The sequence below is a fragment of the Ictalurus furcatus genome, chromosome 7, assembly GCF_023375685.1.
Source record: "Ictalurus furcatus strain D&B chromosome 7, Billie_1.0, whole genome shotgun sequence".
NCBI classification, from domain to species: Eukaryota; Metazoa; Chordata; class Actinopteri; order Siluriformes; family Ictaluridae; genus Ictalurus; species Ictalurus furcatus.
The window spans coordinates 33201595-33218333 of NC_071261.1; the positions used below are offsets into that span (position 1 = coordinate 33201595).

The 16739-nt window shown below is 38.4% G+C and overlaps 1 protein-coding gene and 1 long non-coding RNA gene across 2 annotated transcripts; both read left to right on the plus strand.

The window, feature by feature from the left end:
* The first annotated feature begins 43 nt into the window (after window positions 1–43).
* On the plus strand, window positions 44–3229 carry LOC128610540 (uncharacterized). The gene is made up of 3 exons (XR_008386375.1): window positions 44–356; window positions 551–1625; window positions 1757–3229. It is a non-coding gene; the product is annotated as an uncharacterized LOC128610540 (long non-coding RNA).
* Window positions 3230–3241: 12 nt separating this feature from the next.
* LOC128610533 (uncharacterized) lies at window positions 3242–16630 on the plus strand. The gene is made up of 8 exons (XM_053629906.1): window positions 3242–3774; window positions 4294–4405; window positions 4673–4785; window positions 6111–6222; window positions 6490–6602; window positions 13311–13352; window positions 15615–15656; window positions 16208–16630. The coding sequence occupies exons 1-8, from the start codon at window positions 3642–3644 to the stop codon at window positions 16354–16356; spliced, it is 816 nt and encodes a 271-aa protein (XP_053485881.1). The 5' UTR covers window positions 3242–3641; the 3' UTR covers window positions 16357–16630.
* The last annotated feature ends 109 nt before the right edge of the window (window positions 16631–16739 follow it).

The following is a 16739-nucleotide window of genomic DNA, read 5'->3' on the forward strand; positions in this document are numbered from 1 at the left end:
GCGAACACGCCCCCTTACAAAACCATTACAGGTCACCGAACATGCGCAGAATACTGTTTTTTATTTTGTTTCCGGGGGGGGGGTTAGCGGGTTTTCCCAGGAAAAACAGTCATATCTGTAACTATTTTTTCGTTTAAAAAAATAATAAATCCTGTAAATGCTATTTAACTAGTGGTGGTCAGAGCGAGGCTTCGTGGAGCACTGAAACACCACGAAGTTGAAGAAAATGTGCCGTATTGTGTCGAGGCTTCTCAAACAGTGACACCTAGTGGTCACTTGCAGGTGTTGATCTGAAACAACCTTGACAACGAGTCAGATAAGCGTTGAAGAATTATAATATACAGTATCTCACAAAAGTGAGTACACCCCTCACATTTTTGTAAATATTTGATTATAAATTTTAATGTGACAACACTGAAGAAATGACACTTAAAATGATGATGTACTGCTATATATTTTTGTTGTCATTGAAAGATTATCCTAGCAGAGGCCGGTAACATTTACAAATAAATATCAGTTTACCCCATGATTACTTTCTTTACTGACACAGATGAAGATGAAAAGACTGCATCAATTAAAGCTCAGCTTTGGGAAGGGAAGCAACAGGGACAGGATGAGACTGAGGGAAAAAGAAAAAGAGAAGATGATGGAGATGAGAGAGGAAGAGCGGGTTCTACACACTGTGCCCAGAATATGATTAGCATTACGTTACTGTGATGTTTAACACAAACAAAAACTTGTGGATGTACATGAACAATTTTTTAAAAATGTATTATTGTATATATTTATTATCTTGGGTGCACGGTGGCTTAGTGGTTAGCACGTTTGCCTCACATCTCCAGCTTCGGGGGTTCAATTCCCACCGTGGCCGTGTGTGTGGAGTTTGCATATTCTCCCCGTGCTGCGAGGGTTTCCTCCGGGTACTCTGGTTTCCTCCCCCAGTCCAAAGACATGCATGGTAGGCTGATTGGCGTGTCTAAAGTGTCCGTAGTGTATGAATGGGTGTGTGAGTGTGTATGTGATTGTGCCCTGCGATTGATTGGCACCCTGTCCAGGGTGTACCCCGCCTTGTGCCCCATGCTCCCTGGGATAGACTCCAGGTTTCTCTGTGATCCTGAAAAGGATAAAGTGGTATAGAAGATGGATGGATGTATATTGCTCTGTTTTTGTTCTTACAATTGTATACAACTCCCATCGGGCATCCATAGTTCACTTTTACAATTCTGTACAAACTACGCTTGCAGTTTTCTCTCTAGATAAATGCCTGTGTAACCTGTCCTGGTGTGATAACATGTTCTTTTAGACTTCTGCGGTTACAGATTAGTCACAATTATTTATTTAACTGCTTTTGCAGCATTCATACTCAGCACTTCATGTAGATGACTACACAACAGTACAACATTTTAACTAAACTGATGTGTTCTTATACAGATGTGTTCAGAGTCACAAGTTGAGCGTTGTGTTACTGCTTATGCATGTATCTGTGCGGCTGGAAAAGGGCTGTGCAACCATCTAACAGCTCTGCTGTATCAGACGCCCACGATGTGCAGCTTCGTCTAAAATCTGTCCCACCAACAGTGGCCTGCACAAGTGAACCAGAGAGATCTCATCGTCCAAGGACACAGGTAAATATAATGCGTGTTGGGGTGGAACATATGTGTGTGTGTGTGTATATTGTCATAATCAGCTATAACCCTTTATAGGTTTTTACATATTTTTGTAGTTTAAGACTAATAGTTTGTATTGATTTCTTTAGGTCCACTTCCAGATCCACATCCTGTCCTCCGGAGCAAAACTGAGCAGATTCACCCACAGCCTTTGCTGGCACCTGTATTAGAGGGCATATCCAAAATATAGTCTGTACCCTTACAGTTAGGTCCTGTACCTTGTGGCAGTCCACTATCCACCCATGGCTGCAGATTTCCCCGATGTAAATTTCCCCAGTCCACCCGTACGTGGTAGTCAGTTTATTACTAATCTTAATTTTGTTCCTACTCACCATCAATCCCTTCATCTGGAGTCTATAAAGGTGTCCCACAACTTATCTTGTCAGATTGAACAGGGTACTAGACTACAGTCAAAATGTGCTGCCTGGCCACAAGTACGTCAACCAAGGGTCACTGCAAGTAGGTTCCGGGAGGTGCTTGGGGAATCAGCTAGCCAGTCATTAGCAGCACGAATTGTAAAGGGCACAAAACAGACAAGTGCTATGAAACATGGACTTGAACTTGAGCCAGATATTTTGAAAAAAATATTCTGAAACAGCCAATGTTAGTCTTCTACCTTGTGGTTTTGTTGTTCACACAGATGCACCACATCTGGGAGTCAGTCCAGATGAGAGAGTATACGATCCATCTGAAATCTTCCTATTCGGGCTGGTGGAAGTAAAAAAGCAGGTCTGCTGGCAGTATAGGTCAGGCTTCATTTATTTAAATCCATAAGGGTCAAGCCAAACTCAAAGAAACTCAGAAAGACTACTGGCAGGTTCAAGGCCAGCGTGCAGTGAGTGCTCTGCAGTGGTGTGACTTTGTGACAGACACAAAATCAGACATTACTGTACAGAGGATATGGCGAGATGATGCTATACATCTATTACTATGATGTTTACACAGAAATCTAACTTTCTGTGGTATGAACACCTGACATTTCACATTTGGATGTACATGAACCATTTTTTACTGTAATATTGTATATATTTATTATCTTTGTGTATATATAGTAACTGAATATATATTGCTCTGTGTTTGTTCATAGTTAAATTTGACAATTCTGTGCAAATCTAGAAATCTAAAATTCAAATGTGTGAACTAACAACTGGACAACAGAACAATGGTTTGACATAAATCATTTTACAATGAATGATTTCCATTCCACTCAATACTTCTGAGCTCAGAGCAATGCAGAGATTACTTGACCAATCACTTGGTGTATGTGCTACATAGCGTGCTAATCTCTATCTCCTTTGCTTTACCGCTTCACCCCCCCCCCCCCAATATATACATGTTTCAGTTGACCACAAACAGCACTTTCTGTACTGCTATACTTTTTTTCTCACACAATGTCCTGCACTCTTTCTCTCTCTCTCACATGTTCAGTCTTGTTCATGAAAATAGTTTTCAGTTTTCTAACTTGAACGACATTCATTTCTTATTAAAACTACCTTTAAAGATAAAAGAGAATATTGTTCTTTAGCACTTCACACTACAAAGACATTCAGAGGAATAAAGAAGCACGGGCCGTGCTAATAACTAAATTCCTTTAGAATGTTTACTTAAATGGTAGTTTGTTAGTGATATTTTTATTTATTCCCTGATAAATCAGTGTTTCTAAATGAGAGACTCTGTTTCTCTATTGTGTGATGTGGTGTGATGGACTCTTTACTGTTCCACTCCAATAAAACTGCACTTATTTATATTTATTAGATTGTATCATAGAGTAAGTTTGGCTGTGAAGTGTTAAACGCTGCTCAGAGCTGTCTCAGTGTAACTGAAAACCACAGCTGGATTTCCTGTGGAAGAGGTCTGTTTTTTTCTTCCTTACTGAAAGCGGAACGTTTTGTGGTCTAAACATTGCTCCTCAACCCAAACCACTCTCTATCATTCTTCTCATAAGACGAGCGCTGAGTTGATACCTGCATTTATATGAGTGTGTTCATATCCTCACCATCCTCCTCCTCATCATTCATCTGCATCATCATCATCATCATGTTCTGTTGTTCTCTCCTGCTGGTTCTGCTGGTTCTCGCCTACCTTCAGTCCATCACAACGGCCAACAGTAAGATAAAGTTCACTTTTACGTAGTTTTCTGTACATAATATTATATTGGTTTATAATGTCGCTGAAATCCCTAAAACGATGATGAGGTTGTTGAAAATATCCAGCGTTAATAAACCACAGTGTGTGATGTGCTGTTACAGTAAAACACTGACTGATGGGGTGGTGTGATGAAGCGGAGTTACTGTTTACAACCCCAACGTTGATTATTTTCCTAAAACAGTGCATCCCCAAGAGGAATTCTTATACCACAGCAACGCACCAACAACTGCAATTTCTAATTTATTAACGAACGACACGTCTCGCTTTTAACCCGTTTATAGTTATGTGTAATGTTGTTGAATGACATTATAGCAGCTGTTATAGCACTACTGTGCTGTTCTAAAAAAATAATATTAATTAATTAATTTCAAATATACTAGATAAAAAAAGCATCTCATTTAAAAAAATTTCTTAGTGAATATTTAATCAGAGTGCTAAGCCATGATTGATAAATAAATACATTAATGTTTTCACACAGATGCAAATGGACCAGATCGATGCTGTTTCAGTTACCAGACACATCCAATCCCTGTAAGATGCATTACAGCCTATGAAAAAACAGAACGTCAGTGTCAAAAACCTGGAGTCATGTAAGTTTTCACCCCCTTATTTTATTTTAATTATTAAAAAGAAGAAAATTATTGTTTTTCTACGTACATCATTGATTTATAGTTGTATAAAATATCATACATTTATTATAATACAATTTTAAATTACCATGAAGAACATTTGATAGTTTTTGAAATTTATTAGAATATAACAAAAATAATTTTGGAGGTTTGGGACACATGAGAGTGTTTAATTTTCTGTCTTTATTGCAGTTTTACACTGACGTATATCTTCTCTCTCCTCTGCAGTTTTACCCTAAAAAGTGGTCGCCATGTGTGTGCAAATCCCAGAGATCAGTGGGTGCAGAAATCCATGAAAATAATTCACAGCCACTCGTTTACAAGCTGGGTCGAACCTAAAGGTGGGGAATCCTCTCTCCATTAATAATAGTTCATATTTATTTTATAAACATCCTTTTTATGTATCTCTTCCTGTAATTGGACAGGAGGAATAAAGCTTTTTACTATAAATCAACTTTAAAGTAATGTTTTGCTTGAATTATTCTAGTGTTATTTAAGTGAATAAAACTATGGGCTGTGGGCATAAAGAACATTTCTAATAATATATTATGTTTGTTTCTGATTTTAGAAAAAGGAACATTAGACATTTTAAAAGAAAATATTCAAAGACATTACAGTGTTCACAATGTCATCTTTGATACTGACATTAAAAACAATTACTAACAAATACATGAATAAAAATAATAATCACGCTAATATTATTACATCTAATTTACAAAATCAACAGCAGACCAGTAGAAACTGGATGAGAATTGTGCTTTATTCCTCCACCCAGGAAATGGTTAAAAAATAAAGTGGTTGTATTTTTACAGGCCCGTTTCAATTTGAGTAACACTGCTGAATTGAGACACACCATTAAATGAAAATATATAAATATTTAATGAGAAACTGTGTATACTGCCTCACATTTCTAATATATATATTTAAACAAATTGAGAAGTGATGAGATTTAGTATTTGTACACAGTGCGTATAATTTTAATGATTATATTGTCAATGATTTTTTGACAGATAAAGTTATTGTTAAGTAATTAATGATGAACAGAAAATTATTTTATTTATTTATTTATTTATTTATTTATTTATACTCTGATCAGATTCACGGTTCTCATGCTATTCCTTTTAATAATAGGAATTGTTCTGTTAGTATAGCAATAGCCACTCTGGGATATTGTCAGTTTAATGCAGTAGTATAGACAGTTGTATGGATTTAGTATGTGTTGGTATAAAGGTTAAATTACCTGTGAACATTAATGTGATCTTTTAGTGTTTATTGTATCTATAGTAATAGAGTGTTTGGATGTCAGAGTAGTAGCTATAGTTGTATAGTGTTAATATAGAACTATGGTATAAGTATTGGTATAGAGTTAGTATAGCAGTATTGATAGTGGATAGATGTAGGTTTTTTGGTTTGTGCATTGTAGGGTTAAATATAAAAAAATCTAAAAGCTGTGCGTTATAGCTGACACCTATAAGAACACTTTACAGTAGGTTTTATGACTCTAAGTCATTCCCTTTAAATGCTATTGAAGTTAGAAATGTGTATTCCAATGTCGTATGTAACTTTAGAGACGGTCCCTTATTTTGCAAATATCTGCGAATATCGAACATTTAATCAGAGTGCTAAGCCATGATTGATAAATAAATACATTAATGTTTTCACACAGATGCAAGTGTACCATGGAAATTCTGTTTCCGTTACCAGACACATCGAATCCCTGTAAGACTCATTATAGCGTACAGAGTAACAGACCCTCACTGCTCAAATCCTGGAGTCATGTAAGTTTTCACCCCCTTATTTTATTTTAATAATTAAAAAGAAGAAAATTATTGTTTTTCTACGTACATCATTGGTTTATAGTTGTATAAAATATCATACATTTATTATAATACAATTTTAAATTACCATGAAGCACATTTGATAGATTTTGAAATTTATTAGAATATAACAAAAATAATTTTGGAGGTTTGGGACACATGAGAGTGTTTAATTTTCTGTCTTTATTGCAGTTTTACACTGACGTATATCTTCTCTCTCCTCTGCAGTTTTACCCTAAAAAGTGGTCGCCATGTGTGTGCAAATCCCAGAGATCAGTGGGTGCAGAAATCCATGAAAATAATTGACAGCCGCTCGTTTACAAGCTGGGTCGAACCTAAAGGTGGGGAATCCTCTCTCCATTAATAATAGTTCATATTTAGTTTATAAAAATCCTTTTTATGTATCGCTTCCTGTAATTGGACAGGAGGAATAAAGCTTTTTATTATAAATAAATAATCACGCTAATATTATGACATTTAATTTACAAAATCAACAGCAGACCAGTAGAAACTGGATGAGAATTGTGCTTTATTCTTCCACCCAGGAAATGATTAAAAAATAAAGTGGTTGTATTTTTACAGGCCCGTTTCAATTTGAGTAACACTGCTGAATTGAGACACACCATTAAATAAAAATATATAAATATATAAATATTTATTATTATTTATAATAAGTGTTCTTGTTAAGAAATGATTAATGATGAACAAAACATTATTTATTTATTTATTTATTTATTTATTTTCTGATCAGATTCACGGTTCTCATGCTATTCCTTTTAATAATAGGAATTGTTCTGTTAGTATAGCAATAGCCACTCTGGGATATTGTCAGTTTAATGCAGTAGTATAGACAGTTGTATGGATTTAGTGTGTGTTGGTATAAAGTTTAAATTACCTGTGAACATTAATGTGATCTTTTAGTGTTTATTGTATCTATAGTAGTAGAGTGTTTGTGTCACAATTCGAGGTTGAGCCAGAAGCAGGTGCAGATAATGACTTTTATTGAAGGAAACGTACAAAGAAACGAATACACTATGACAACTTGGAAACACACTGTGGCAAGAAATAAACACCGAGACATAAACAACGTGAGTCTTAGACAACGAAAGACCAGCTAATGGTGCAGACAAGGACTATATATACACATGAGTGCTCATTAACCAAAACATGAATCAGGTGCAGGTGGTCATGTGACAACTACAGCAGTGCAGTGGCTGATGGGAAGTGGAGTCCAGAGTTTCTTGATACGTGACAGAACCCTCCCCCAAGGGCGCCCAAAATTATACGTCCTCCATTGGGTGGTCCTGGCCCCCTGGAAAACATGTCCCCAGCAAAACCAGGAGGCTGGGCGGCTTCCACAACGGCACAGGGAGGCTGAGATACTTCCTCAGCTGAACATGAAAGCGGGGCGACGTCCTCGGCAGAGCATGAACGCAGGGCGACGTCCTCCACGGGACAGGAGAGGGGAGCGACGTTCTCCATGAGACTCAAGGGGGGAGCGAGGTTCTCCGCGAGGCCAGGAAGAGGAGCGAGGTTCTCCGCGAGGCCAGGAAGAGGAGCGAGGTTCTCCACGAGGCCCAAGGGAGGAACGATGCTCTCCGCGGAGCATGAGGGGGGAACGATGTCCTCCGTGGAGCAGGAAGGGGGAGCGACATACTGAGAGAAGCAAAGAAAAGGAGCGACGTCTTTAGCGGAACATGGAGGCAGAGTGACATCCTCAGTGAAGCAGGAAGGCCGAGCGACGACCTCGGCCGAGCAGGAAGGCCGAGCGAGGTCCTCGGCCGAGCAGGAAGGCCGAGCGAGGTCCTCGGCCGAGCAGGAAGGCAGAGCGACGCCCTCGGCCGAGCAGGAAGGCAGAGCGACGACCTCGGCCGAGCAGGAAGGCAGAGCGACGACCTCGGCCGAGCAGGAAGGCAGAGCGACGTCCTCAGCTGAACAGGCGGACTGAGCGACGTACTCAGCAGAGTGGGCAGGCTGAACAAGAGCCATAATAGGGGAGGGAGGGTGGGAGATGGTATTAGCCCCGACCACAAACTCCCCCTTGTACCTGGACTCCTCCTCCTGTTGGCGTGGCATGGCGTAGTCCTTCATGAACATAGGCGGTAAGTTGAAGCCCAGGTAATTCCTGGCGACCTGCTGCTTTCGTAGCGCAGCTTGGTAATCTTCCGACTGTTGGCGTAACGTGGCAAAGTACTCCACTAACATTGGTGGCATCCTGACGCCCCAGTTATCCATCCTGGCGATCTGCTGCTTCTGATTATAGGTCTTTCGTTCTGTCACAATTCGAGGTTGAGCCAGAAGCAGGTGCAGATAATGACTTTTATTGAAGGAAACGTACTAAGAAACGAATACACTATGACAACTTGGAAACACACTGTGGCAAGCAACAAACACCGAGACATAAACAACGTGAGTCTTAGACAACGAAAGACCAGCTAATGGTGCAGACAAGGACTATATATACACATGAGTGCTCATTAACCAAAACATGAATCAGGTGCAGGTGGTCATGTGACAACTAGAGCAGTGCAGTGGCTGATGGGAAGTGGAGTCCAGAGTTTCTTGATACGTGACAGTTTGGATGTCAGAGTAGTAGCTATAGTTGTATAGTGTTAATATAGAAATATGGTATAAGTATTGGTATAGAGTTAGTATAGCAGTATTGATAGTGGATAGATGTAGGTTTTTTGGTTCATGCACTGCAGGTTTAAATATAAAAAAAATCTAAAAGGTGTGCGTTATAGCTGACACCTATAAGAACACTTTACAGTAGGTTTTATGACTCTAAGTCATTCCTTTCAAATGCTATTGAACTTTATATCATGGTAGATTTTGTGTATGAGCCCATTTGCTAGTGAAATACATGGCATATTTTACACATAATTGAATAGTTTATTTTATTAAATATCAAAAATCTAAAAGGTGTGTGTCATAGCTGAGACATTCATGAATACTTTACAGTTGGTTTTATGACTGTAAGTCATTCCCTTTAAATGCTATTGGAGTTAGAAACGTGTATAACAATGTCGTATGTAACTTTAGAGACGGTCCTTTAATTTGCAAATATCTGCGAATATCGAACGTCCAACATCAAGACAACTTGATTCCAGTAACTTCTGTAAATTTTTATTTTACTGTGCCCCTCTTTGTCTCTCTCCCATGGCCCCTCTTTATCCTTGCCGCCTCTCACTAAAACACAGAGCACTCATTAGCCAAATTCCGCACAGGTGTGTAATCCTTACCACTCACTTTCTCCACCTCTGCCTGCGCTCAAACATGCCCCCACTTCCACATACCCCCACCACCCGTCTCAGACCGGGGAGCCGTCCGGCCTGCCACCGACTCCCCCCACCTTTCCGAGAGAGGATATCTGTCACAGCCATCTGCGCCCCCGGCCTGTGGACCACCCTGAACTTAAATGGCTGAAGTGCCAGACACCAATGAATTATCTGCGTAGTGGCATCCTTCATGCAGTGGAGCCACTGGAGCAGGCATTGTTCAAACAGACGGTGTGGGCTTGTCCCAACAGATAGTATCAGAGGGTGAGGACTGCCCATTTGATAGCTAGACACTCCTTCTCAATCACGCTGTACTTACTCTCTCACACTGAGAGCTTGTGGCTGATGTACAGCACGGGGCGCTCATCTCCCTCCACATCCTGGAACAACACAGCCCCCGACCATCTGTCTGATGTGTGTGTCTGCAAAACAAAGGGGGAGAGAGAAGTCAGGAGAATATGAGAATGGTCCGCCATAGCGTGCAGCTTTTACATGAATAAAAGCCTGCTGGAACGGCTCTGTTCACCGGACCGGATCTGGCGCTCTCTTTTTAGTGAGATCAGTCAGTAGGCTGGAGACATCCGAATAATTAGGCATAAACCTATGATAATAGCAGGCCAGCCCCAGGAACTGTCTCACCTCCAGGCCATCCAGTCCCAATTCCCAATTCCACCCATCCAATTGCACACTTCTATGGGTTCACCGTCAGTCCTGCTTGTCTCCGCAATCTCAGAACAGCCCTCAGATGCTACATGTGCCGCTGTGAATCATTGCTACAAATAAAAATGTCATCTACTGTGTTGTGTTGAGAACATTCAGTGTTTTCTGTTAAATTAATTCCATATGTAATGCGCAAGAGCAATTTCCAAAGACATTCATGTTCATTTCACATTTTTGATAGCAACATTTAAAAAATAAAAAAGTAAAACAAACAAACTAATAGCTAACTACATGAATTTAAAAAAAGACGATGTTTTTGCAACAAAGAATTAACATTGGTTTCATTTTTTAAAAAAAAAACATATCTTTGTTTATGTTTATGAGTTCATATGTTTTTGTTCATATTTATAAAAACAAAGGTAAAATACGTTATGTGTGTAAATTTGAAGTGATTAGACTGAATTCATTCTGCTGCTACCATCATGAGTTCCATCATCAGTAAAGATTAGTGAGAATGTTCCAGAAGCAGCCATGCAAGCCCAAGCCATGACACTATGCTTGAACCATGAGCTTGTATGTTCTGGATCGTGAGCAGATCCTTTCTTTCTCCACACTTTGGCCTTTCCATCAGTTTGGTAGAGGTTCATCTTGGTTCCAGAACTTTTGTGGATCATCTCTGTATTTCTTTGTGAATTCCAATCTGGTCTTTCTGATTCTTACTGCAGATGAGCGGTTTGCGTCTTGTGGTTTGACCTCTACTTTTCTGCTCTCGAAGTCTTCTTCAGACACTGGATAGTGAGACCTTCACCCTGCCCTGTGGAGGGTGCTGGTGACGTCACTGACTGTTGTTTTTGGGCTTTTCTTCAAAGCTGTCACAATGTTTCAAATCAAAAGTAGATATTCAGAGCTATTTATTGTTTAAACAATCAATCTAACACAGAGGTTCTCAAACTTTTGCAAATAAAGCCCCCCCATACCTTTTCTATCATGTGGCACCCCCCCCCCCCCCCATTGGAGGAGACCAAGCATAATGATTATCTATCTATCTATCTATCTATCTATCGATATATATATATATATATATATATATATATATATATATATAGTCTGTTTTTGATAGATATATAGATAGCTAGATTTTTTTTTTTCAATCTCCACAGGTGAAACCCAGAGCTCAAACCAAGAGTAGATATTCAGAGCTATTTATTGTTTAAACAATCAATCTAACACAGAGGATCACAACCTTTTGCAACTAAAGCCCCCCCAAGCGTTCCCTATCTTGTGGCATGCCCCCCCCCCCCTATATATATATATATATATATATATATATATATATATATATATATATATATACATATATATATATATACAGAGAGAGAGAGAGTCTGTTTTTGATAGATATATAGATAGATAGATTTGTTTGCTTTTGTGTTTTTTACTTTTTTAATTACTTTTCATAACTTTTATGATTTTTTAAAATAACTTTTATAAAACTATATAACGGACAGGTATGGCACATGAATGATATAAAATGTTCCTGAACACTATAACTACTTTGAATAAGAGAACTAGGCTCTAATAGCATGGACTATTTTACATGTAAAACATGTTGCATTAAATTCGTCTCACGTTCCAAAAACATTCGCATGTGAATGATGTAAATTGGGATGAAGGGCGCGTCTCGTTATCCATGACATTGTTAAATCTCCGCCTCTCAGCCCCTCACTGAACAGAGCAGATGCAGAGAGAGGTGTGAGTGCAGCGTAAAGTGAGACCTCGCGCTTGCAGGACTGTACTGGTGATATTTGGAAAGTTGCAAAGGTTTACCCAAAAAATTGCTAGATTTGTCTGTAGGCGACAAAAAAAGTCGCTACAGGGGTCTGAAAAGTCTCTAAGTTGGCAACGCTGGTCTGCAGTGTATAGCCTGCTAGATAAAAGGCAGGCTAAGCTCCGCCTCTCCCCAACAAAAGAAAATACAGAGGGAGAGGGAACGCGGGGTTTTTTATTTATGCACATTCTATTTCAAAAACAATAAAATACACCGAGTACCCAAGTGATGCCCTGTCTGTTTTTTTCTTGAAAAAAATTGTGTCCCCCTTCTGATATCTCCACACCCCCTGGTTGAGAACCACTGATCTAACAGTTCACACCTGGGAAGCAAGAAAATCCTGTCAGTGACATGTTCCATTATTTTTGATCACATTAAAAAAAAGGGGTGGGTTCAAACAAAAGGTTGCCATGTTCAAAGTTGTTTAACATATTTGGATGTGAGGAGTGGAACTCCGTGGTGGTTAAGACGCTGGGTCACTGATCGGGAGGTCAAGGGTTCAAACCCCAGCACCACCAAACTGCCACTGTTGGGCCCCTCAGCAAGGCCCTTAACCCTCACCTGCTCAGATGTATACATGACATATATATATGACATATATAAGTTGGTCTGGCTAAGGGCATCTGCCAAATGCAGTAAAATGTAAATGTAAATATCAGGACATGAAAGCTGCAGTTCTGACCAATCTTCTCATATTCATCTTTTGATCTCAAATTACAAATATCTTCAGTGTATAGCAAGAACAATAGAATTAGCCTTGCTGTTTCAATACTTTAGGACAGAAGTGTATGTTGGTAAAAGGGTTAAATTACCTGTTAAGTTTAATATGATCTTTTACTGTTTCATCCATTTCTTCCTCCCTCACCCATTAGAAACGGTAAGTGAATTGATCATATACAGTAGTATAGTCTATTGTATGCTAATATCTATAGTTGTGTAGGAATGTCTAGAGTGTTGGTATAGTATAGTTTTATCTGCAATGGTATTGTAGTTTCTACAGTTGTATAGTGTTATTATGGTAGGATCTACATTTGTGTATATCATACAGCATTATCTTTAGTATTATAATAATGTAAAGAGTGGGATAGTGTTAGAATGACAGGGTAACTATTGTCATATTGTTATTATACTAGTATTTACAGTGCTACAGTGTTAGTATAGTTGTATCCATAGCGGTATAGAGTTAGTGTACTAGTATAGACAGTTGTATGATTTTAGTATGTGCTAGTATAAGGGTGAAATTACCTGTTAAGATTAATACGATCTTTTATTGTTTCATCCAGAGCCTGACAAATCGGTTCCTCCTCCCTCACCCATTAGAAATGGTAAATACATTGATCATATACAGTGAGGGAAAAAAGTATTTGATCCCCTGCTGATTTTGTACGTTTGCCCACTGACAAAGACATGATCAGTCTATAATTTTAATGGTAGATTTATTTGAACAGTGAGAGACAGAATAACAACAAGAAAATCCAGAAAAACGCATGTCAAAAATGTTATAAATTGATTTGCATTTTAATGAGGGAAATAAGTATTTGACCCCTCTGCAAAACATGACTTAGTACTTGGTGGCAAAACCCTTGTTGGCAATCACAGAGGTCAGACGTTTCTTGTAGTTGGCCACCAGGTTTGCACACATCTCAGGAGGGATTTTGTCCCACTCCTCTTTGCAGATCTTCTCCAAGTCATTAAGGTTTCGAGGCTGACGTTTGGCAACTCGAACCTTCAGCTCCCTCCACAGATTTTCTATGGGATTAAGGTCTGGAGACTGGCTAGGCCACTCCAGGACCTTAATGTGCTTCTTCTTGAGCCACTCCTTTGTTGCCTTGGCCATGTGTTTTGGGTCATTGTCATGCTGGAATACCCATCCACGACCCATTTTCAATGCCCTGGCTGAGGGAAGGAGGTTCTCACCCAAGATTTGACGGTACATGGCCCCGTCCATCGTCCCTTTGATGCGGTGAAGTTGTCCTGTCCCCTTAGCAGAAAAACACCCCCAAAGCATAATGTTTCCACCTCCATGTTTGACGGTGGGGATGGTGTTCTTGGGGTCATAGGCAGCATTCCTCCTCCTCCAAACACGGCGAGTTGAGTTGATGCCAAAGAGCTCCATTTTGGTCTCATCTGACCACAACACTTTCACCCAGTTGTCCTCTGAATCATTCAGATGTTCATTGGCAAACTTCAGACGGGCATGTATATTTGCTTTCTTGAGCAGCGGACCTTGCGGGCGCTGCAGGATTTCAGTCCTTCACGGCGTAGTGTGTTACCAATTGTTCTCTTGGTGACTATGGTCCCAGCTGTCTTGAGATCATTGACAAGATCCTCCCGTGTAGTTCTGGGCTGATTCCTCACTGTTCTCATGATCGTTGCAACTCCACGAGGTGAGATCTTGCATGGAGCCCCAGGCCGAGGGAGATTGACAGTTCTTTTGTGTTTCTTCCATTTGCAAATAATCGCACCAACTGTTGTCACCTACTCACCAAGCTGCTTGGCAATGGTCTTTTAGCCCATTCCAGACTTGTGTAGGTCTACAATCTTGTCCCTGACATCCTTGGAGAGCTCTTTGGTCTTGGCCATGGTGGAGAGTTTGGAATCTGATTGATTGATTGCTTCTGTGGACAGGTGTCTTTTATACAGGTAACAAGCTGAGATTAGGAGCATTCCCTTTAAGAGTGTGCTCCTAATCTCAGCTCGGTACCTGTATAAAAGACACCTGGGAGCCAGAAATCTTTCTGATTGAGAGGGGGTCAAATACTTATTTCCCTCATTAAAATGCAAATCAATTTATAACATTTTTGACATGCGTTTTTCTGGATTTTCTTGTTGTTATTCTGTCTCTCACTGTTCAAATAAATCTACCATTAAAATTATAGACTGATCATTTCTTTGTCAGTGGGCAAACGTACAAAATCAGCAGGGGATCAAATACTTTTTTCCCTCACTGTATACAGTATTTCTGGTTGTGTTTTAGTATTTATATTAAATATCTATAGTACTATTGTTTATTGTACACTAATATCTATAGTTTTATAGGAATGTATAGAGTTTTAGTATAGTATATTTGATCTGAAATGGCATAGAAGTATCTACAGTTGTATAGTCTTATTACAGCAGTACCTACATTAGTATACATGATACAGAATGATCTCTAGTACTTTAATATTATAATAATATAAATAGAGGGATAGTATTCTGAGGTATAAATGTGATAAATGTAAGTTGCTCTGGATAAGTGCGTCTGCCTAATGCTGTACATGTATGTATATAAAAATGTTAGTATAGTAGAGTAATATCTACTGTGGTATTGTTAGTATAGTAGTATTTACAAAGTTACAGCATTAGTATTGTAGTATGTATAGTGGTATAGTATTAGTGTTATAGTATCTAAAATGTTAAAGTGTTAGTATAGTAATATTTATAAAGTCAGTGTTTGTATTGTAGTAGGTATAGTAGTATAGTATTAGTGTTATAGTATCTATAAAGTTAAAGTGTTAGTATAGTACTACAGACAGTTGTATGGTTTTGTATGTTAGTATAAATTACCTGTTAAGTTTAATATGATCTTTTATCATTTCAACCAGACCCTGACAAACCAGTTTCTACTGCCTCATCCAATATAGAACGTAAGAAAATTAATCAAATAAACAGCATTTTGCTTTGTATATTAATATTTACATTAGTATCTAGAGTAGTATACTTAATTGTATTCTAATATCTATAGTTGTGTAGGAATGTCTAGAGTGTTAGTATAGTATAGTTTTATCTGCAATGGAATTGTAGTATCTACAGTTGTATAGTGTTATTATGGTAGAACCTACATTTGTGTATCTAATACAGCATTATCTTAAGTATTATAATAATATAAATAGTGGGATAGTGTTAGAATGGCAGAGTACCCATAACTATTATGGTATTGTTAGTATAGTAATATTTATAATGCTACAGTGTTAGTATAGTAGTATTTATAGTGCTACAGTGTTAGTATAGTAGTATTTATAGTGCTACAGTGTTAGTATAGTATTATCTATAGTGCTACAGTGTTAGTATAGTAGTATTTATAGTGCTACAGTGTTAGTATAGTAGTATTTATAGTGCTAGAGTGTTAGTATAGTAGTATTTATACTGCAGTGGTATAGTATTAGTAAATGTAAAGTTTTGCTGTTTTCTATTTTAGCTACAAGTCATCCAGCTCAACAGGATTACATGCAGGAAATGGGTAAGTTAAATTGTCACTGTTACTTTTTAATTTGTGTGTGTTTGTATGTATCAATCTCTATTCATTTTTTTTCTAAGCGATTCCCAGTAAAGACACAACGTAGGTGACGTAAACCACAGCAAATCTAAATCATCTTCATGCCATGATTGCTATTAATTGTGGATTTAAAAACTAGTGGTTCATGGTTAGTGGTAAATTGATGTGGTTCGATACAAAAGGCAATGATAATGCTGAATACAGACGAGTGAAAACACTTCATAAACATTTTATTCTGAGTGGGAATTCACCTTGTATATAATAGGAATGTCTAGAGTTTTAGTATATTATAGTTTTATCTGCAGTGCTATAGTAGAATCTACTGTTGTATAGTGTTATTATGGTAGAACCTACTTTAGTATGTGTGGTATAATATTATCATGTGTCTTTTATAGAATAATATAAATAGTGGGATAGTATTATTATAGCAAAGTAATGTCTATTGTGGTATTGT

Bases quoted from the DNA above. Each gene is read 5' to 3' on its own strand.
- LOC128610533 (XM_053629906.1), top strand. From the start codon at position 3,642: ATGAGTGTGTTCATATCCTCACCATCCTCCTCCTCATCATTCATCTGC. The intron at 3,775-4,293 runs GTAAGATAAAGT...GTTTTCACACAG, and splicing joins GTCCATCACAACGGCCAACA to ATGCAAATGGACCAGATCGA. The intron at 4,406-4,672 runs GTAAGTTTTCAC...TCTCCTCTGCAG, and splicing joins TGTCAAAAACCTGGAGTCAT to TTTTACCCTAAAAAGTGGTC.